Raw genomic sequence first — 22,615 nt, forward strand, 5'->3', positions numbered from 1 at the left:
ATGTTTCTAGGTCTAGTGTTAGTTCTAGTTTTAGTTCCAATCTTAGTTCTAGCACTAGAACTAACATACAGGGTGTGTCAAATGTCTGAAATATACCCAATAACTTCACCATTTGTGGTTTTAAAGAGAAATGTTTCAAATGAAAGTTTCTTTATTAATTATACAGGGTGAGTCGGGAGGAACGGACCAAACTTTAGGAGTGTATTGTACGCTTGAAAATAATGTAAAAAACTCATATGTTGTTATCCAATTTTAATTATTTTTTCATTTTTTACAAGAGCTCTTAGTAAACGAAGCTGGAAATGGTTAGAAGTTAATGGCAATATTTTTGAATTATGAATTATTAAAATAACACTGATGATCAATATTTAATGTTAATGTATAAGATTTTGTTTAATAAATTGTAGTTATGCAGTTAATTTGGCGATATTTGCTTGTTTGCATTGTTTTTTGTTTCGGTGCTGTGGCAACCAACATTATTATTTGTAATGGGATGCGTATGTTTTTTTGCATGTTTTGATAGAGCATAAATCCCTATACGCGATGAACCTATGATATCATATAAGGTTGTATAAGGTAGGTGTAACGAAACGCAAGAGGCAACTTTTATGTTAAACGGCATAGTAAATCATCATAACAGCCTATATTGGAGTGACATCAATCCACATTGGATTCAAGAAGACCATATTCAATATTCACAAAAGATAAATATTTGGGCTGGCATTCTTCGTGGACAAGTTATTGGACATCATATTGCAGCAAGATGGAGCACCTCCGCATTATGGTGTTGACAGAGTGTACGAGAATCGACCTAAAAATTTTACACATTGTCATTTATATGAGAGAATAACAACCGTAAAACAAAAAATCTCAGTTGATTATTGTTTTGAGTACTCTGGATAGCTTTAGACGTCTTTAAAATTGTTTGGATGCAAATGGTGCCCAATTTGAACATTTATTGTAGTTTCCATATCTAGGATTAGAGTTTTTAAAGAATTTTTGTTTTTGTGTTCCACGTTTTGTGTAATCTGTGTAAATATTATTAAACAGTGTACAACTTTCACTTAGAGTGCACTGATAAATGATAACTGTCAATTTTTTGACATTTAAAGCTGTCAACGACGTCATTTCAACGCCTTTGATTCTAATGCTGATTTAATATTTTCAGGAAACGCAGTTTTTTCTCGATTTTTTTCTTATACAACCATATGATTTGATATTTTCATCACGTAGAGAGATTTATCTTCTATTAAAATATGCAAAAAAAAATATGCATTTAAAATAACAATGTTGGTTGCCATAGCAACGGAACAAAAAACTGATTTATTGGCTATATTCCAGACATTTGACACACCCTGTATATTTAATGATATAGAATGTTAAATCGCCACGGTTGCAGCGACATCCACTTGATCAATTAAGGTCTTATATTTTTTCTTTTTAGTTGCTATATGTGATTTAACCAGTTTTGAATGAATACGTTTTCAAAAAATTTTTTGACAGTTACGCTTTTTGAACACTTTTCTGTTCCTCTTAATAGTGATAAATTGTTTTTTTTAAGTTGCTCCACAAGTTATTATGTAAATTCTAAATAACATTTTACTATAAATATATCATAAAAATTTTGATTTGCTTTCAATCAAGATGAGTAAATAGTAATGTGTGGCGCCATCTATGATCAGTTAGAAACATTATATATTCTTTTTTTTTAAATTGTCGTTTAAATAACAGATGTCGTTGTTAAAAATTTTGAATTAATTTTGATTTAATAATAGATATCAAAAAATATAATTTTGAATATAAAACGAGAAATTGCGTTAATGAGGTGGGTGTTGAACGTGGATGAAGTTACACCCGATATTAATCAAAGTTGACAGAACTATGTCAAATATTTGCTTGAATATAGACGTTTTTATCTATTTATCACACACGTACATACACACACCGGCTATAACGCCGCATCAGTAGTAGATATCTTAAGTAAACCGAGCAGGTATGTAAACAGAACACGTTGTGTATGCGCCTCGATCATCATTACGAACAACATCATTGCCAGCCAGCGAGTCAGCTTTCGGAGGATTAACTTTATAAACTGTTTCTCACTGGTTTATTACCAATAACGCGACGGCGTTAACTTTCACATCGATCACAATAAAATGCTAATCAAATCCGTTTATATTTATTATTACTTCCTCCTATAAAACAGCTACTGATATTATTCGAAGCTTAACTTTGGATTAATTCTCTTTTTTGATTAAAAAAGAATACATATTTTTATAATTTCCCGATTATAACATATGGCCCTTTATTTGATTTAGGTTTGTCTCGAATATAGGACATAATACATACATGTAATTTCCATTAGAGTGGAATAGATATCTTATATGTAACCAAATAAATAAATTAAAGGGGATTTTTATGTTAGTTTCGATGTTATAAATAATATTTAAGATCGGAGAACAATACGATTTGATTTAGTAAAGAATAGGGTTAAATAAATAATAAGGCTACTTTCTTAGATAAGAAAAACCAGTATTGTTTATGTTTATGTTAAGATTATGATATCCTTGAAAAAAAAATCATTTACTTCTTCTTGTATTCTTATAATAACCTAACTTGTTGATCGTTTTCTATCAAATACCACCTGGGTGGGAAAACGCAACGTTATCAGTTTACGAAGGGAATGATTCGAACACCGAGAATTGATATCGTTATTATCAGCAAAAAAAACTCGATCGAATCTGTATAGCATAGAACAGAGTTGAAATCGTGTCTGATTTGAACGGGTTTTAGTTGCATCTGTCCGATGGACTGGTGAAGTGGTGTTTAGAAAATTAACCCCCTCATTATTTTCCAACGAATATCACCAATACATCAAGAATGGCCAACGGTTACGAGGAATGTTACGATAATTCATGGCACATCATCCCGCCGGACTACGTTAATTTAGAAGACGATTATAGATTTTCGTAAGTAAATGCTTATTACAATTAGAATAAGATTTATTTATTCGTAAGTAAAAGATGAAAATGAAAGTTTTAATCGATTATTTCTTTCTTTCCGTATTAAAACGGATTTCGTTGTGATGCAACTAAGGTAAACGTCCTCGTCGTCTGATTAAATTTCATCAGCTCAATCGGATTATTAATATTGTCATTTTTATGTGCGAAAATAAATTTTACAATCGTTGTTGCAATAAAATTGATGATCAATAAAAAAAGGTTGTGTTTCGCAAAATTCATTTCAAATTAGTTGTGTTTCTTCATTATTTTATTGATGGAGTACAATAAAACACAATAAATTAAAGTTTCTCATTATGTTGCTAAAGAATAAGAATCCTCTCTTTTTCTATTTTACACAAATAACTTGGTGAATTGAAAAGATATTGAATGGGACTGCTTAGTTGTAGTATTACTATGTGTAGTAGTGGAATTTCGTAGTAAAACCCGAAATGAATCGTCCGGAAACCAAGGTGAATGGAAGAGAATTGTTGCGAGATGTGTAAGTCACGAGACAACCGATGGGGTACAGGTAGAAACGGACACGCAGCCGGACCAACAATAAGAACCACTTTGCACCCCGGAGTTCTTCTAACGGAAGTAGTTTTTGGCCGGTTTAAAGAATCGAAACTTGTATTCCGCCAAAGAACGTTCCCTTTTATTTGAGTGGTCTACAAAGATTGATGCGAAAAGGAAGATTACAATGATGGTGGGAATTTGTTAATATTACGTATTAACAGATCCAAGTTTAGAGAGGTCTCTAATAATTATTAGGAGTGTTACCTAAAAAAGATATAACACAAATTACAAGATTTGCAATTTCAAAATGCATATCATGATCCACCGTTATATTAATATAGAAAGTTTTAGATAAAATAAAGAAATCACTTAGCTTTGATGAATTACACAAAGACTTTATGATTAATAATATCGCAAATATACACTTAAACAAGCGAAGTGGCGGTACCGTTTAAAGAAAAAAAATTACAAAAATGATTGAGCGATCTCAAAGTGAAATAATTACCCTAATGAAGTGTTGAAACAATAAGTGCAATAATTAACACCGATGTTGAAACATACAGCCTCAGTTTAATACTATAACATCATACTTTCGTCATCATTAAGCCGAGGTCGCTTGCGGCCGAGGCAGTAATTTAATTGACATCATATCAATACAATATTGCAGTCGGACAAGATATATTGCAGTAGCTCGGCTTAACACCACAACATTACACTTTTGTATTAAATAAGCCGAGGTCGCTTGCGGCCGAGGCAATACTTTAATTGAAATTATATCGATATAATATTGCAGTCGGACAAGATATTGCAGTGGCTCGGCTTAACACCACAACATTACACTATCGTATTAAATAAGCCGAGGTCGCTTGCGGCCGAGGCAGTACTTCAATTGTCATCATATCGATACAATATTGCAGTCGGACGAGATATTGCAGTGTCTCGGCTTAACACCACAACATTACACTTTCGCATTAAATAAGCCTAGGTCGCTTGCGGCCGAGGCAATACTTTAATAGAAATTATATCGATACAATATTGTAGTCGGACGAGATATATTGTAGTGCCCCGGCTTAACATCACAACATTACAGTATCGTATTAAATAAGCCGAGGTCGCTTGCGGCCGAGGCAGTACTTCAATTGTCATCATATCGATGCAATATTGCAGTCGGATGAGATTATTGCAGTGGGTCGGCTTAACACCACAATATTACATTTTTGTATTAAATAAGCCGAGGTCGCTTGCGGCCGAGGCAGTAGTTCAATTATCATATTGATACAATATTGCAATCGAACAAGATATACCGGGAATTTTATATAACTCGCAATATATGAATGCAGTAACCATAGTTACGTTGTTAGCACTTGCACTGTCCCACATAAAATGTAACGTAGAGCTTAATAATACAGACATTGGGTAGCTTTGCAAACGAAGAAAAGTTTTGCTTAGAAATAGGTGTTTATAGTTCTACTTTTCGTTCAATAAATATATACCACAATCTAACGCTGAATAACAATTAAAACAGGAACTAACACTAGACCTAGATCTAGAACCATTCGGATTTAGCCGCACGACTCTCAAGACGGCTAAACGTGAATGATTCTAGTTCTAGGTCTTCAGACGCACGGCTAAACCCGAATGTTTCTAGTTCTAGGTCTAGTGTTAGTTCTAGTTTTAGTTTAATAAAAATCGATTGTTGTATTGCGTTCCCCGTATTGATCCGTTATATCGTGGTTTTACTGTAATATCAAATTATGTTGACATGTTGCATTTTATGTGGGACAAAGTAAGTACAGTGTATTAATTAATTATCGTACCCGACGTCATCATTGCAAGTATGCAACCAATATCACAGTATTTTTATTGCAATACGCGATTTGCGTATGATGCGTATTGCACTGTGATATTGGTTGCATACTTACAATGATGACGTCGGGTACGATAATTAATTAACACACTGTACGTACGTCCTTGTTTCTATGGCAATAAATAAACAGTGAAAAAACAACATCACACTTTCGTCGCCATTAAGCCAAGGTAGCTTACGGCCGAGGCAGTACTTCAATTGTCATTATATCGATACAATATTGCAATCGGACAAGATATATTACAGCGCCTAATAGCATCACTGCTATCGGTGCCAAAAATCAAAACGGTAAAATTTGTTGTAATTATTGAACATTTCTACGTACCATATGTGAATTTGAAAATGTTCGGCTCCGCGGTTTTTTGTTTATCGCGAGGTAAATGTAAAAAGTACCCAATTTTTGAGGGTGCCGGCAACTTTGTCCACTTTGCAATTCTTTTCTCAAAAACTATCCGACACAAAAATTTCAAATTGAACAGGTGGTAGCATGATGTGTTCTTAATGAGGGGCATAATTTATTTTTTCGATATTCCCTATAGTTTCGCGAAAAATCGGGATTTAGTAGAATGGTTGGTTTGAACGGTGTTTTAATCAAAATATGTTAAATAATTGCATTTGCTGAATCCAGTTATCTTTTTACTATAGTTAAGTCTCTCTATTTCTTTTAGAGCGATTTACGCGAATTATAAATTAAAAAGAAACAGAAATAAGCCAGACAGAATGTCGCCCCTTTATTTTATCTACATAAAGAAATGAAGGCGCGACGTCCTGTCTCGAACACACATCAGCACCATCTTTTTCGATTGGATGGATATAGATCTCTAAAGTCTTTAACGTTTGACACGGATAGTAGTTTTGTAAAAATAATTACATTCTCGAATGCAGAATAAAATAAGCTTTGGAATGATGTCAATTTTAACTAGTGGTACTATTTAAAAAAAAATCAAATTGATGCTGCATCTTGAAAAGTTTGACAGCTAAACAGTTGAAAATTTTGTTAACAAATCTCATGTTGATCCGACAAGTACTTTTGAAGATCTTATGGGACCGGTTTCATACTTAATAAACACCTGGTACATCAATGTCACAATAATTAAGATAAACTTCAAAAGTATAAAATTTAGGGGGTTAACCTAGGAGAATGATAAACGTACAATTCCGTGGTACATGTATAATTTGTATGTGAAGTGCCGCCGCGCTTGAAATCATAAAGATACATATAAATCAGTAGTGTGGCCTGCGGTTCGCAGTTTGTCTCCTGTCACGGAATTGTACCTCAAAGCAATAGGGCGATTGTGTGCAACTCAACTACTATAGTAATGTAACGTTTAAATTGTACAACTCTACATGAAAACGGTCGTGGAATGACAATTAATTAAATGTCAAAAAAATTATTACCAACACGAATCTCCAAAAAAAAATTATGACAGTCCTAGTGACTTTTAATTTAACCAAACAGACGTCATTTTGATACAATTTTACCAACATTTTCTCATTTACAATTTTAAGTTAATAACTTAAAATATAAATAAGTGTTTTGATGAATTCAATTGCTTATTTTATCTTTGAACGTGTTGTTGTCGTATTCGGGTTGTTTTGTATTATTTTTCATTTCCAACATAAAACTTTGTTTTGTTATGTACATTCTTCAATTGAGGGTAAAACTTTCATAATTCATTCTTTTTTAATGAACAATTTTATTAACACAATGATTTTTTGTTGTTATAGTGTTCGCAAGAGATATTTAATAGAATCATGAGTCTAATATCTAATTATTATAACAACTTATTTCGATAAGTTTTAGTTTAAAATGAAGGTGATCTTTTTAATATTTAATTATTGTCCGAATTGTATTATTATTTCAATAGATCCAATCACTCCTTTCATTATACAAAAACACAATCTTGATTTGCGATTATCACAGCGGGGTCATATGATATATTTTTAATTATTTGATAATAATCACCAACATTGTTCTCGTTTCGACCAAAAAAAATCCAAATCGATTCGTAATAACAATGTAAATTAATTTTTACTTTTTATATATATTATGTATTATTATCTATCTGTTTGTGCATAACGACGTAAAAAGTAATCGTGATGATCCTTTTATTTTACCCCTACTGTCCCAGGGTTTTCCCCTTCTTTAACCTGATCTTTTTTACTATACACCTACCGACGTCGAGGGAACGGTCACATTCTGTCTTAGAGGCGTGGGAGTTGTTGGGGATTGGTGGAGGACGCACTCTTACGACCGCTGAGTGTCCTCCACAGTCCTGATGACGATCACAGGAACCCTCTCACACCCAAATACAATGAAGGTAGATGGGGATATTTCACCCTCTCCCCACTCTTTACTATATTATCCTCAAAAAAAGAACACTTTATACACTCAATGACCTTAAATTAAAATTTTCATCCTTAAAAATTCCCCGACCACAAAAATAATAAAATAAAATTTTTAACCTTCAAAAAAAAATCGTGGAGATGACGAAGGACGTATTAAGTGGGTCCGTTTGACCATCTCTTTCTTTTCATTTATACTTCTCACCTTTAAAAAGAAACCTAAAGCGAGAACGACCGGATGTGGACTCTCGTAACTCCGTTATGAAAGTTAAACGTTTGTGAATGAAGAAGAATCGCTTTAAGGATAACCCGACGTAAGGGGTGGTCCGAAGAAAAAAAAAACTTGTGGCGGCGAGCTGTCTGGGAGAGAAAATTTACCTGGTTCTTCGAGTCTTCGAGCACACAGGTGTCGAAAAACTCCAAAATAGGATAGACTCAAAGTGGATGTTTGAATATTATTAGGGTAAATTCTTTAGGTGGAAGAAAATAGAAACCTTTTAGGGTTATGCTAAGTTTCGCGCTTTAGGATAAAAGTCTTCAAAATCGAAAGGTTTCGAGGTAGGTGTTAAATTAACTAAACACCGAAATTTCTCACCTTCAGTCAAACAATTTTTTTTTTTCGGTTATCCTGTTAATTCTATTACGATATCAAAATGGATTTAACGCTTTAAAAAAAAAATTGAGGTAAATTGGGAATTTGGGTTCCGGTATTGTATCAAAATGTGTGTACGAACAAGATAATCTCCGGTAATCCTCGCGTACTCACCTGGATTAATACCAATAATCCCGATATCACTGTTTACTGCCTGTTATTACGAAATTTTGTCATGTATAAATACACTCTGGTGTAATTTTGTTTGTATTATTTCATTTCGTATTCAACGTTTTCAAGTGGATTGTATAAATAAGATATAAAAGTTAAAAAAAAAAATTTTTTACATTCTATCTCTATACATATCTCTATATATAATACTATAATTAATAATATAACTAGAAACAGTCGAAATGGCTCCTAAACCCGAATGGCTCTAATTCTAGATCTAGTGTTAGATCTAGTTTAAAATTAATACTTCCACTAATATTAGAATTACAGTACACCTAGAACTAGTTCTAGGTCTAATGTTAGTTCTAGTTCAATGCAAATATACAACAATCTAGCGCTGAGTAACAATTAAAACTAAAACTAACACTAGACCTAAAACTAGAAAGTTTCGGGTTTAGCCGAACGTCTTTAAAGACGGCTAAACCCGGACGTTTTTATTTCTAGGTCTAGTGTTAGTTTCATTTTAGTTCTAGCACTAAAACTAACACTAGACCTAGAACTAGAAATATTCTGGTTTAGCCGTCTTAAGAAATTTACGGCTAAACCAGAATGTTTATAGTTCTAGGTTTAGTGTTAGTGATAGTGTTACTTCTAGTTTCAGTTTTTAGCATTGAGCACTAACACTAGACCTAGAACTAGAAACATTTGGACTTAGCCCAAATAAATATTGAAAAATCGATTCAAACTTGAAAAATTTATATAAAACTTTCGCCTTCTATCAATTAAAGTATCTACTTTTTAATGAAAAAGTCCGTTTTGAAAAATCACTTTTAGTTTTTGAGATAGAGCATGTTAATTTCGATCAAAATTTTACGTAACTTTCTAAGGTTTTTGAGTTAGGCTTCAAAATGTCACTTTTACCCATATTTAATCTTAAACCTGAAATGAACCAGCCCGTATCATTTAGACAGGTTTTTAAATAAAAATCAATTAATTCGCAATCACTTTGAAGTAATTTGAAATCATTTAGATGTTTTTGCAAAATTGGTTCATAAGTTTTAAGCAGTTTTTACTGATTTAGAACAATTTTGGAAACCTCTAATTAATTTTCAACTGATATCCAATGATTTAGAATAGGTTGGGTAACAGCAAATCTATTCTTTGGCATTTAGACAAACATTTTTCAGCGTTCAATAGAAATACACAACAATCTAAACCAAAATCAATTATTCCCATTTTTTTAATTCTTTCTAGTTTATGAACAACATCCAATTGAATTATTTTAACTTATTTTCACCTTATCAAGTATTCTCGAGATGTTTCTTGTCAATTGGAACAATTTTGATACACATCAACAACTATTTTCTACTTTTTGGTAACTTACATTCAATTTAATCATGTTATTTAAGTGCCACAGAGATATTTTAAACCATTTAGAACCAAAATAATCAATAAATCCATTTTTTTTAATACCTTCAAGTTTATGGGCAATAATCCTTTTAATTATTTTAACTTATTTTTTCACTATTAAGTATTCTCAAGATGTTTCTTCTAGATTAGAACCATTTTGACACACACCAGTCACTTTTATTTACTTTTTTAGCAACTTTGAAGCACTTTCAAAAGCCCTTTTTCAATTTAATTCTCCTTAATCGAGCTTTTTCTATTTCCTATTAGCTTTGGAACGCTTTCTATTTAAGTATAATCATTTTTAAAACTAACACTAGACCTACAACTAGAATTAAAAACATTCGGGTTTAGCCGAAGTTGTAGATCTTTGGGTAATTAAGCTTAAGTTTGTGACCTCAGTAATTAAGATTATATAAATCTATAACAGGTCATTATCTTGTTATTATCCTCTATTTTTGTAATTGGCATCTTCTAGAATTGTTTATATTTAATCCGGACTTCATTGTTTTGGTTTTCTTCTTAGGTTTGTTTACTATTTCCATATTCTTAGTTTCTGAAACATATTTTTCAATATCCCAGATTGTTTTCCGATTCCTGCTTAATTCTGGATTCTTAATTTTTGGTTTCATGGCTTTCATTTCTTTGGTTTTCTATCATTTCATCTGGTCATCAATAAATGTTATGGCGTCTTCACCTTTTTAATTCTGCCACATATTTTTCCCTTTATTGATTTTTCTTCTCTCCTCTCCGCATTTATTAGCATCATTCACAATTTCTGATTAATTTTTTTATCTGAGCCAACTTTCTTCTTTACCATCTCCATCTCCCTTGTTTCTGGCATATTGTCCTTATCAGTTATCCTTTATTTTTATAATTTCAGACATTCTGGGTTTTATGGTTTCTTCTGATTTATATCCTGCTTCTACCCTTCTGGATTCGTTCAAGTTTCTGTCTTTCAAGGTATTCAATATCTATATCTTATTTCCTTTTTTCTTTCAAGTATTTTTGTTTCTGCCACATTTTAGTTTTTGGTTCTTTCTTGATATCTTAATATTTCCTGAATTGCTATAATAAATTTAACCCCACCGCACAACTCAAATACACTTTTCAAACTCATCTTGAACGAAAATCTTCTAAGCAAACTTATAAATCTTCCAATGTGAATACATTTAAACCACAAAACATCTGTACCAATTTTAAACCAGTCCCCAAAAAGAAAAAAGTAACCAGTACATACTTTTCAACCCCTTTTTCAAAACGAAACAATTACCACTCACCTTCATCCCGATGTAATTCCCTCTTTTTTTTGTTGGGGGGGTTGAAATAACTTTTACGGGATCTCTTTTTATCGTTTCTCTCTCCCCCAAATTCAACCCCACCTCTGTTACCTTTCACATTCTAACCACATCTACCCGGTTCGATACAAAACCATTTCGTTCTTTCATTGGCCCCCTAAAACTCCGCCTCTGGTCGTCTTCGTGCGGATTGGAGCGCCGCCTAAGAGCGGCACGAGGACCATCGAGTGGAGAGTCTCTTCAGCGCTATTCAGTGGTCCTCCAGAAGACCTCAAGAGTTCGCGTGTGCGCCACTCAAAGGTATCCCAAGAACTCAGTTTAAAAACTTTTCATAGTGATTCAAAAAAAAATTTTGCAATTTTTGGATACACATTTCGGGTTATTTTGTTAAAAAAAACTTGATTGGATTTTTTTTGTTTGGTGGTTTTGTTAAAGTGATTCAAAGTGGCTCAAGAAGAGAAAAAAGTCACCCCAGGTGGTGGTGCTGGTGGTGAAGGAGTCGGTGTTGGGGTTACTATGCCGCCGGCAACTGCATCTTCGGCGGCTGCTGCTGCGGCTGCTGCTCCGTTTTTAGCGTGGCCACCACTTCTTTTACATCCGTGGGCACCTTTATTACCCGGAGCTTGGTGTTCACCAGCTGCCATAAGGTCAGCATTAATAATTAAGTTGCAAAAAACTAACTTTTATTCCCATTTATATTTTCAATTATATTAAATTGGATCAAATCTTGCGTGAAATTAATAACGAAACGCTCTATGTTAATTGGAAATTGTTAATACAACTTTGTAATGCAATAATTATTTAGAAAATCAACTTTCTTTTTCAACACTTTTTCTTAAAACTAAGAAAAAAGAAAATAAAAAAGTAATTTAAATTTCAAGTGGAGTATTGTTTACTCTTTAAACTGTTTAAACAGCGTTCGTTGTAGATGGTTCAGGTGTTCCATCATCTTTTCAATAGCCACTTGGGGGTTTTTAACCTGGTTAGGAGCTGTTAAAACGGCACTTGTCCACCGGACACGTTCTGATTGCCTAAACGTGACTTTTCGACATTCCCGAAGATTTCGGTCTCATTGTCACCTGATGTTAAAGAGAAAAAAAAATCTTTCAAATACCTGAGAGGTTACTTATTTTTAGTTACTTATTCAAAGAAAAGATTTTTATTATTATTTTTTTTTAAAGAAATCTCTTCGTTTCAGATTATTAGATACCATGAAAGCTACAACTGTCGGTCAAAGACAACCGGCTGGTTTTGCAATAAGCGATATTCTCGAACTGAACGATAGGACACCCGGAGGTTTAGAAAACGGAAGTGATCAACCCTCAAATTATCCAGTACATCAAGATCTCATTACGACCCAAACTATGTTAACATCACCACCAACAAGACATTGGCCTTTAACATCACCCGCAGAAATAGGTAAGTTAAATAAAATGTATATATAGGTCGACATAGATAACTTTGCGAGTGATATGAAAAAACTTGACATTTTTTAACAAAAGACTATTTTTTTTAGTACTTTTTTATAGCCATAGATAAGATTTGCCACAGGTTTATTAGCTAAGTTGACCCGGACGCTTGGGAAAGAATAATCTCACTAAGAGTATGACCTACTGCGTTGTTCTCGTTTCTCAAACTTCACCCCTAAAGTTATTTGAGTTGACCTATACTTTATTATTGTAATAATTGCTAATTGTTTGCAAAAAGTTGCGTTTAAGATGCGTTAAATTACGTTAATGTTGTCTTAGATTACGATTTAGTATTGGAAAGATATGTCTTGAGCTTGTTATTCAGCGTTTTATTGTTCTATATTTTTATTGAACTAACAATAAAACTAACACTAAATCTAGAACTAGAAACATTCAAGTTTAGCCGTACGTCCCTTAAGACGGCTAACCTTGAATATTTCTAGTTTCTAGATTTAGTGTTAGTTCAATAAAAATATATAACAACCTAGCACTGAATCATAATTAAAACCAGAACTAACACTAGACCTATAACTAGAAACATTTGGGTTTAGCCGTCTTAAGAGACGTGAGGCTAAACCCGAATGTTTTTAGTTCTAGGTTTAGTGTTAGTTCCATTTTAGTTCTAGGACTAAAACTAACATTAGACCTAGAACTAGAAACATTCTGGTTTATCCGTAAGTCTCTCAAGACGGCTAAACCATCTTGAAACATCTTGGGCAATCTGAAACAGCTACAAACTAGTTCTCAATTATTTAGAGAAGTTTTTAACTATCATAAACGAGTTTTCAATCATTTTGAACATCATCAATAAGCTATAAACATGTTTAGACACGTTTTCATGGCTCATAAAATAGTCTCAAATTATTTCAAGATGAATTTCCAATGATTACTATTCAGTTTTCAATCATTTTGAGCAATTTAGAGCGGCTGTTAACCAACTTTCAATCATTTTGACAAATGTTCAAAGAGTATTAACCTAAAAATTGGTTGATCATTATAGACAGTCAGTTTTGGTTAGTTTTGAACCAGTTCTCAAATATTTATACAAGCTTTTATAAAAATCATCATACTTTCCAATTAACGTCATTATTTCTTCGACGCCTCCCAAAGATTCATTCACTCTTCTTCGTAATTGTAGGCTTTTTTTTACTTCATCACTGCAAAAGAAAATTTAAATTATTTCGGAATTATATAAATAATCCAGTTTCAACCTAAGACATTGAATAAGAGCGCGTAACTGTGTTAATTTTTGTTGACGTTTTGGCTGTCAAAATTGAATGTCAACTACCTTTATGCGACAAACTTCGCTATGTAACTAACCTCAGAAATAAATTAAAGAAATAACAAATTTTTAAATAAAAATAAATGTTCCACGTTGTAAATTATATGTTTGTATATTTATTAGTCCGATAACAGGTTTTTATAAGTTCCGAAATCGGAAAATAAATAAAATAAAACCTGTTAAATCAGGTTCAATTGCCTACTACAGCCATCTATTAGAGTTATTGCAAATCAAAAAAAATTAAATTGTCATTAATTAATTAATTGTTATTAAATAATTTATCAACGAAGATTTTGCAATTTCTTAAACTAAATTAAAAATGTTTGTTTTATTTTTTATTTACATTTTTAATTACGAGGGTTATTTAAATGAAATAAAATTTGACAGTTGTGAAGTTAGTTATTAACTTATTTTTTAAATAATTATTCTAATTAAAAAGTTTAAATAATATAATTTTTGTTACTTGTAGAATTAAGAGAAAATAATTTTTAAATCTTATCATTTCGGTAAAGTCAACAGAAAAATAGAAAAAATTAATTTTTAAATAGAAATCGTGTAATAAGTGATAGAGGAGGAGATTGGTATCTCATATTTTTTTTTGAGAATTAGATAGTATTAAAATGATCGTAAAAATAGTAACCTTGCAACACACCTAAAATATTTGAGTTAACGAAAATATATTATACAAAAAAAAAATTGATGTAATGATAAGTGAAATAAAACTATTTCTTATCGTTGTTTTTATCAAGTGTAGATGATGCATTTTATCCATTAGGTTAATTGAAAATATTCCGTGGGTTTATGATAAAAATTTAATGATCTTAAATAAATTTATTTTACTCAACCCAAACTAATCTGAAATTTACAACAACCCTCGCGAGAACAATCGGGGTTGCCATGGCGGTTGTTGACAAATGACATAGATGTAACAAAAGCAGCTGCCACCATCCACAGCTGTCTAGTACACAAAAAAAATAATGTACAGTTCGAAGGCGTGCAACAACCACCAATCAGGGTAGAAGACCAACCCTCTATTTAAGAACCTTTTGGAAACGATTTATAAAAAGATTTTTACCCCTCCCGTCAAAATGAATTCTTCACCAACCTTTTTTTCTACTTGTTTTCAGGAATATTACCACATCATCATCAACAACTTAGTCCGGATAGCACGAGTCCGTCAATTTCGGAGAGATCTCTGCCGGCGGAGACCTCCTCGAATCACCATCACCATCATCATTTAGGAGAAAATTCTGGGTTGCAATCGCCCGATGAAGAACATGACGACGATGAAGAAGTGGCGCAACAACAACAATCCGGCGGCGGACATAAAAAAAGGAAGCGGAGGGTGTTGTTCTCGAAGGCGCAAACGTACGAGTTGGAGAGGAGGTTTCGACAGCAACGGTATCTATCCGCACCGGAAAGAGAACATTTGGCTTCGATTATTAGGTTAACGCCGACTCAAGTGAAGATTTGGTTTCAAAATCACAGGTTAGTGTTGAGATTTGAAAAATTTAAAATGATATGTAGAATTCAAAGTTATTTGGCGTGTGTGTATCCAGCAAGTAGTTTAAAAGCAAATTTTATTTTTATAGCAGGCCAAGGCCGCTTGCGGCCGAGGCAGTGCTTCAATTGACATCATATCAATACAATATTGGAATTGACAAGATATAATGATGTGCCTCAAGCGGCCTTGGCTTAAAACCACAACATTACACTTTCGTTTTAAATAAGCCGAGGTCGCTTGCGGCCGAGGCAGTACTTCAATTAATATCATATCGATACAATATTGCAACTCATCGTCTGGAAGCGACTTCGGCTTAACACTACAACATCACACTTTCTTTTTAACTTAGCCGAGGTCGCTTGCGGCCGAGGCAGTACTTCAATTGACATCATATCGATACAATATTGCAATTAGACAAAATATATTGCAACTCATCGTCTGGAAGCGGCTTCAGCTTAACACTACAACATTACACTTTCGCATTAAATAAGCCGAGGTCGCTTGCGGCCGAGGCAGTACTTCAATTGACATCATATCGATACAATATTGCAATTAGACAAAATATATTGCAACTCATCGTCTGGAAGCGGCTTCAGCTTAACACTACAACATTACACTTTCGCATTAAATAAGCCGAGGTCGCTTGCGGCCGAGGCAGTACTTCAATTAATATCATATCGATACAATATTGCAACTCATCGTCTGGAAGCGGATTCGGCTTAACACTACAACATTACACTTTCGCATTAAATAAGCCGAGGTCGCTTGCGGCCGAGGCAGTACTTCAATTAATATCATATCGATACAATATTGCAACTCATCGTCTGGAAGCGGCTTCAGCTTAACACTACAACATTACACTTTCGCATTAAATAAGCCGAGGTCGCTTGCGGCCGAGGCAGTACTTCAATTAATATCATATCGATACAATATTGCAACTCCTCGTCTGGAAGCGGCTTCAGCTTAACACTACAACATTACACTTTCGCATTAAATAAGCCGAGGTCGCTTGCGGCCGAGGCAGTACTTCAATTAATATCATATTGATACAATATATTGTAACTCATCGTCTTAAAGCGGCTTCGGCTTAACACTACAACATCACTTTCTTTTTAACTTAGCCGAGGTCGTTTGCGGCCGAGGCAGTACTTCAATTGACATCGTATCGCTACAATATTGGAATTAGACAAGATATTTTGTAGTGCCTCAGTCGCAAGCGATTTCGTCTTAACACCACAATATCACACTTTTGGTTTAATTTAGCCGAGGCAGTAGTTCCATTGACATCATATCGATACAATATTGGAATCGGATCGAGAAGTGTAGGATTTTATCTTATTAAGCCGAGATCGCTTGCGGCTGAGGCTCAGTGCTTAACATTATATCAACCTCAAACTGGTCAACATATTGCAGCGGTCTCGGCTTTAATTGTAGTGGAAAATGCATGATTTTATCTGATTAAGCCAACGTCGCTTACAACTGAGGTTCAGTGAATAATATTATAACAACCTAAGACTGGTCATCATATTGCGACGCCTCGGCCGCAAGCGGCGTCGGGTTTAAAATAATAAATGTATGACTATCTGATTAAGCCAAAGTCGCTTGCTGTTGTTCCTCGGTTTTAATTGAAGCAATCCTAGTTAAGGCGAGATGTTTGCGGCCAAGACTATGCAATTAATATCGAGTTAATATTGAGATCCCTTGCGGCCGAACTACCGAAGTTCCATCTTTGCAAAATGTGATCCTAAAATGTGATACTAGACTAACACTAGCACTAAAACTAACACTAGACCTATAATCATTCGGGTTTAGCCGCCTTGAGAGGCGTGCGGCTAAACCCTAATGTTTCTAGTTCTCGATCTAGTGTTAGTTCTAGTTCTATACTAGGACTATCACTAGAACTGACACAAGACGTAGAACGAGAATCATTTGGGTTTCATTTGCGGGCAAGACTATGTAATTAATATCGAGTTAATATTGAGATCCTTTACGGCCAAGGTACCGAACTTAATATTATATTCATCTTTGCAAAATGTGATCATTAGTTTTGAGTTGATATGATAATTACGGACTGCTTTATTAAATTGTACAGTAGAAGTATGGAGCTATAAATCAAGTCGATTAAGAAAGTATCAGTAATACTTTCTTAAAAGATCTTTTTCCATTTATTATAAACTTGGAACATTCTGATGAATTCAACGATAAAGATGATGCATACTAAATATTTTGGGGTATTAAAATCGCGCCTTTTAAAATAAATGTTTTTATATTAATTTCTTAACCTCAATTAACTAATTACTGAAAATGTCATTTTAAATGTCACCCTAAGTAATACCAACCGAAACTCTAAAAACTTTTAATAAATTTTAACAATAAATTTTACTCAGTTTCTTTCATACGCTGCTATTTGCTGGATATCCACCAATCAATAACAGATTTCATACGGTAATGTTACGTAAAAGGTGCCATTCCTGTGGCTATTCGTCATATAAAGGCAATGTTAAAACAATAAGTCATAAAATAACGAATTGAAAGTCACTTTTTATTCTATTAATAAAGCAATAATAATTATTTCTTTTCAATTCGCCAATTTATTTGTTTTGTTTTTATTTGTTTATAGATATAAAACTAAAAGGGCAATGCATGAAAAAGGTTTGCACGATCAACAAAACAATAATACAACCCCATCACCGAGAAGGGTGGCAGTTCCGGTTTTGGTACGAGATGGAAAACCTTGCTTAGGCGGAAGTGGTCCAAAACCAAGCGACGGCACGCTACAAATTCCCCAACACATAATGATGCCTTCTTATACCCATCAAATTATGCATGGTCAACCGAGAGTATGGTGGTAGAGGTTTTATTTAAACAAATCTCTTTTTGTAGCCGAAAAAAAATGTTTAAAAAAATAATTTTTTTTTAAGATAAAAGTTAGTTTCATAATAATTTTTGGGTAAACAAAATAATTTTTTTTTCGGTTGCAAACAGAGAGGGAAAGTGAGAGACTATGTATTTTATCGCCTGTGTATAGTTTGTACAGATAAATTCGTCAAATAAACATGTTCTCTTTATCGGGCCGATCGTGGCGATAAAAACGGTACGCACGAAACTAAATTAATTTTTTTTTTTGAGAAGATACGATCGAGACATTTACAAAAAATAAAAAAAAAGATCTCCATCTTCAAGAATAACATGAAGGTAGAGATAGAAATTCTTTAAAATTAATTTTTTTCGTACCTCATTATTAAATGTGTAAATAGATTTTAAGAAGGCCAGTACCAAAATTTTAAAAGAAAATTTAAAAGTGTTTAAAATACAAAAAAAAATCGAAGAATTTAGTTTATAAAGACGTGAACATTCCTATTTTGTAGATATGTTTTAGTAAAATCGTGTGTGTAGATAGCCGGGTTTTAAAAAAATCTTTAAAAAAATCAGATTGTGTACAAAAAGTTATTTATTTCTTTTAAAATATAAATGAATTATATAAAAAAAAGATGTTTTAATTCCCCCCAAAAAAAAATCCTACTTAAAAAAATATACTTAATAAAGATTAGAAATTGGATTGTATAACATCGAATAAAATAAACAAACACCTAATTACATCTTTATGACAAAATCTCTCCAAATTATCCTCATCAGTACATACAATTGATAATAAGCTGTGATTGGAGTCATCAAGTGGTACCATAATTCAAATCGGTACTAAAAGATAAGATTCCTTTTTCAACCCAAAATCAAAATTTATATCACTAATTAGTTTCGGTTATAATTTTTGATCCAAATTTGAAAAATTAATAAACTATAAATAAATTTTGAAACATCGTGGAAGTTTTCCACAAATTAATCGGCGTTTATCGATGATTTGTTTCGATTTTTTCGTATATTTTTACATCAACGCGGGTAGATACGGTTTTACGCTGCCAAGTTGTCCAAGATAACGTCAGCAAACATATTTGTAGATAAAACCAAAAGGTAAAAATTAATGATTCGAATAGGTTTGTTTTAACATTCAATTTGTGGATTATTACCGAGTTTTTAGCTTTTAGAATTATTTCTTAAAAAATAGCAAATTACATGACGTTTTGGCTAACAAAATTCAATATGTCAATTTTGATGGGAATTGATATTGTTAAGGGGTTGGTATTATATAATCAACTTCAATATGTAACTAACTTTACTCTGATATGTAACATGAAGATATGTCAAAATCGAAAAATTGTTTAAAATAAACGCTTTATTTTTTTATTTTTGAGTATAGTTTTGGAGAATTCAAATCTTGAAAGGTAACCAGATGATATTTGTGTTATTTCAAAGAGATACAAAAAAGATACAATTTTACAAATTCCGATAAATTTGTGAATCCGACTATATAAGAACGATTCTCGTCGTAATTTGATGCGCCAAATCCGAATCTTCAATCCGTTTGTCAAGATTGGTTCTGGATGTTGAGTTTTTTATGAATTTGGAGAAAACTGTGATAATTTTATAGAATGTTCAAGTTTAAGTTGGTAATATTGACATTTGACAACCAAAACCTAACCTAAAACGGGTGAAACATCTATTGAAGTTAGAACTAAGTTCTGTACTAGATTTCTGATTAGAAGTCTTAATAAAATCGATTGTCTAGTGATCAACAGAGTAGATAGGATTTCGCAAATCTTCATCTCACGGCCGTTGGCAAAGAATTGCCCTTTGATTGCTAAAATCTACTCAAAACTCAAGCCTGCTATCACGAATTTATACAGAAAACTAACGTAAGATATGCACAAAAACGTCAGAATGCTGGTACCGATGATAACATTTGTCCCCGGATTATATAAATGCTTAAGATCAAATAGTGGAATGATTAGTATGGTAGGTAAGGAGACACATGGCTCACTGTGAGTAATATCCATTATATCAATATACATTAATCTGGCAAGTTTATGTGGCACACCCAACATTTCTGCCCATAATCTATGCATAATTAGTCTAATCTAATTGAAATGGAAGAGATCACGCCAAGATATGAACATTGAGCTTTACTGAAGATCAATGTCTTCCCTATTTCTTTTGCATTATTGTCAACCAAATATATATAATTTTTAAATCTTGTCATATCAAATTTAATTTTTTGATTTTGCGTGCGACTCAAATATTGTTAGCACTTACAAATATGAAATATATATTGATAACTAAATCCGGAACACCGGTGTGTTCCAATTAACACCTGTTAAGGTACAACATTTTATAGAGCAGTTTTCTGACTCCATATCGGGGATTTTATTTTCTGTTCTGATTTCTTACTACTTTATATGGAAGAAAACAATATCTGAACGTAACAGAATTTTACAATCGGTTTATTAGGTACTATTTGCTTCTAAAAATGGTAAGAAACAATTTTTTTTTTTTTGAGTTAATAATTTTAGTTAAAATTTTTAAGTTTTTTTAAATAGACGCCCGCTTTGGTTATGGTACGAAGATTAGTATAGTTAAAGAAGTATTCTAAAGAGACGTTTTGGGTATCCTCCTCGTACCCATATCAATCATATGTCGCTAATGGTTTGCCGGTGGTCGTACCAACAGAAAACGTCGGCAACTCTCTATAACTAACCGCCCAGAGGTCCGTAGCAATTTCTATAAGGCTTTGGCCTCGACGGTTGTGATGTGCGTGTGGCCCGTGCAGAGGCTCGTTTTTTTTATTCATTATTATCCGCCCGGTAATGGGCACTCTGCATTCAATGCCTGACAGATTACGAATCGCCTCTAATTGTAACAGCTACGCCGTTGTTATTCACCGTCTGCTTTTAAAACCATTTGATGATTACCTCCAGACACCATCATCATCCTAACCGAGAACCCAGCTACCGTTTTAAATTCAATACTAATTATATTCTTGGAATTTGATTCACAACAAAAATTTTTTTTGTGATTTGTATTATTTTAGCTTAGTTGCGTGATATTGTCAAGAATGGAGAAATAGATTGAGTGGTACTGTGGCGGCAGAATGTCGACGGAACAGAAGTCGGTTGGTTGGCTAATTACGTTACTCGGCCAGTAATTGGGTACTTCATCCGGGGCGACCTAAACAATCGGCTGCGGTTTCAACCTCTGATTGCCTCTGTCGCCTTTCTTGCCCCGTTTTCCGCCTTTATTTCGATCGTTCGTTGTGTGATTCGGCGTGAACGCTCTGCGGAATTGAAAATTCCAATCCAATGAAGACCTTTTACATCAAACAAAGAAATTCATACAATAACACCTTTTAGATTAATCATGCACACAAAAAGCACATTAATACAATATACATTTTGATATAATACATAATATTTTTTTAACTAACCCCAGATAAAAATACAATCGACATTGGCCTGTATCTACGCGAGATAAGAAATCAATTGAATCGACCAGATTGATTTTTCTCTCAAACAAAACACAATGACTCGATAAAATGATCGCGATCCGGCGCTTATCTTAACGATTTAAAAGTTTATATTTAGGCTAATAACTACAAATCAGTACAATTCTTTTTAATACATTTTTTTTTAATAATTTTTTTCGCTCCTAAAGGGAATTTAACTTCCCCCTTAGGACAAGTTAAATGAAAATAAACGAGATTCGGTGAAAGCCCCCAAGTTGATGAAAAAACCAGACTTAGACAAAGCTTTAACATCACCTTTATTGCTCTTACAATAAACGTAACTTCCAAAACTGTTTAATAACAAAAAAATTAATATTAATTTAATATTATTGGTATAATTAGTCGAATGAAGTGGATAGGATTTAAGAGATTAAGCGAAATTAAATTTAATTCGATTTTTGAGTATTCCACAACAACTTTGAGAGTGTATACTCAAATAGAGAGGTAATAAACTTAAAAGTCGAGTGTTAATAGGTCATTTTAGTCGCTTAATTGTTCCAAGTAAAGGCGTTGTGGCTTTCAAATCACTACGAAACGACAAATGTTATATTATAGTTCCGACGGGCGACGTCTTCGTCGTCGCGACGGAACAATAAAAGTAACTAAGACGGAATGTCGTGGGAATGAGGTTGCCGCCGTCGATCGACAATATCCAATAATCGCAATATATGGGGTTTGGTGGCAAGAAAGTGGCGATAGAAAAACGATTCTGCGGATTTAATGGCGCCGGGTACGAAAGAGTCGCAGATGCAATAAGCACTTGCGAC

General features: G+C 33.2%; 1 protein-coding gene and 1 long non-coding RNA gene across 3 annotated transcripts in view; one reads left to right on the plus strand and one right to left on the minus strand.

Annotated features, from left to right (window-relative positions):
• The first annotated feature begins 2,757 nt into the window (after positions 1 to 2,757).
• LOC111424989 (homeobox protein Nkx-2.2-like) lies at positions 2,758 to 18,603 on the plus strand. Of its 2 annotated transcripts, none has more exons than XM_023058737.2 (4): positions 2,758 to 2,969; positions 12,398 to 12,618; positions 15,078 to 15,438; positions 18,075 to 18,603. In XM_023058737.2, the coding sequence occupies exons 1-4, from the start codon at positions 2,881 to 2,883 to the stop codon at positions 18,304 to 18,306; spliced, it is 903 nt and encodes a 300-aa protein (XP_022914505.1). In that variant the 5' UTR covers positions 2,758 to 2,880; the 3' UTR covers positions 18,307 to 18,603. The 2 variants fall into 2 exon arrangements, with proteins under 2 accessions (XP_022914505.1, XP_022914504.1); XM_023058736.2 differs by lacking the exon at positions 2,758 to 2,969 and adding an exon at positions 11,260 to 11,846.
• LOC111424993 (uncharacterized) overlaps positions 11,866 to 22,615 on the minus strand; it is a 46,368-nt gene continuing 35,618 nt past the window's right edge. The window contains exons 2-4 of the long non-coding RNA XR_011641963.1: positions 13,739 to 13,825; positions 12,096 to 12,278; positions 11,866 to 12,040 (exon numbers count right to left, since the gene is read on the minus strand). This is a non-coding gene — a long non-coding RNA (uncharacterized lncRNA). The remainder of the gene's footprint in view (positions 12,041 to 12,095; positions 12,279 to 13,738; positions 13,826 to 22,615) is intronic.

This window comes from Onthophagus taurus, chromosome 11 (genome assembly GCF_036711975.1).
Source record: "Onthophagus taurus isolate NC chromosome 11, IU_Otau_3.0, whole genome shotgun sequence".
In the NCBI taxonomy this organism is placed as follows: Eukaryota; Metazoa; Arthropoda; class Insecta; order Coleoptera; family Scarabaeidae; genus Onthophagus; species Onthophagus taurus.

Bases quoted from the DNA above. Each gene is read 5' to 3' on its own strand.
- LOC111424989 (XM_023058736.2), top strand. From the start codon at position 11,716: ATGCCGCCGGCAACTGCATCTTCGGCGGCTGCTGCTGCGGCTGCTGCT. The intron at 12,619-15,077 runs GTAAGTTAAATA...ACTTGTTTTCAG, and splicing joins AACATCACCCGCAGAAATAG to GAATATTACCACATCATCAT. The intron at 15,439-18,074 runs GTTAGTGTTGAG...ATTTGTTTATAG, and splicing joins ATTTGGTTTCAAAATCACAG to ATATAAAACTAAAAGGGCAA.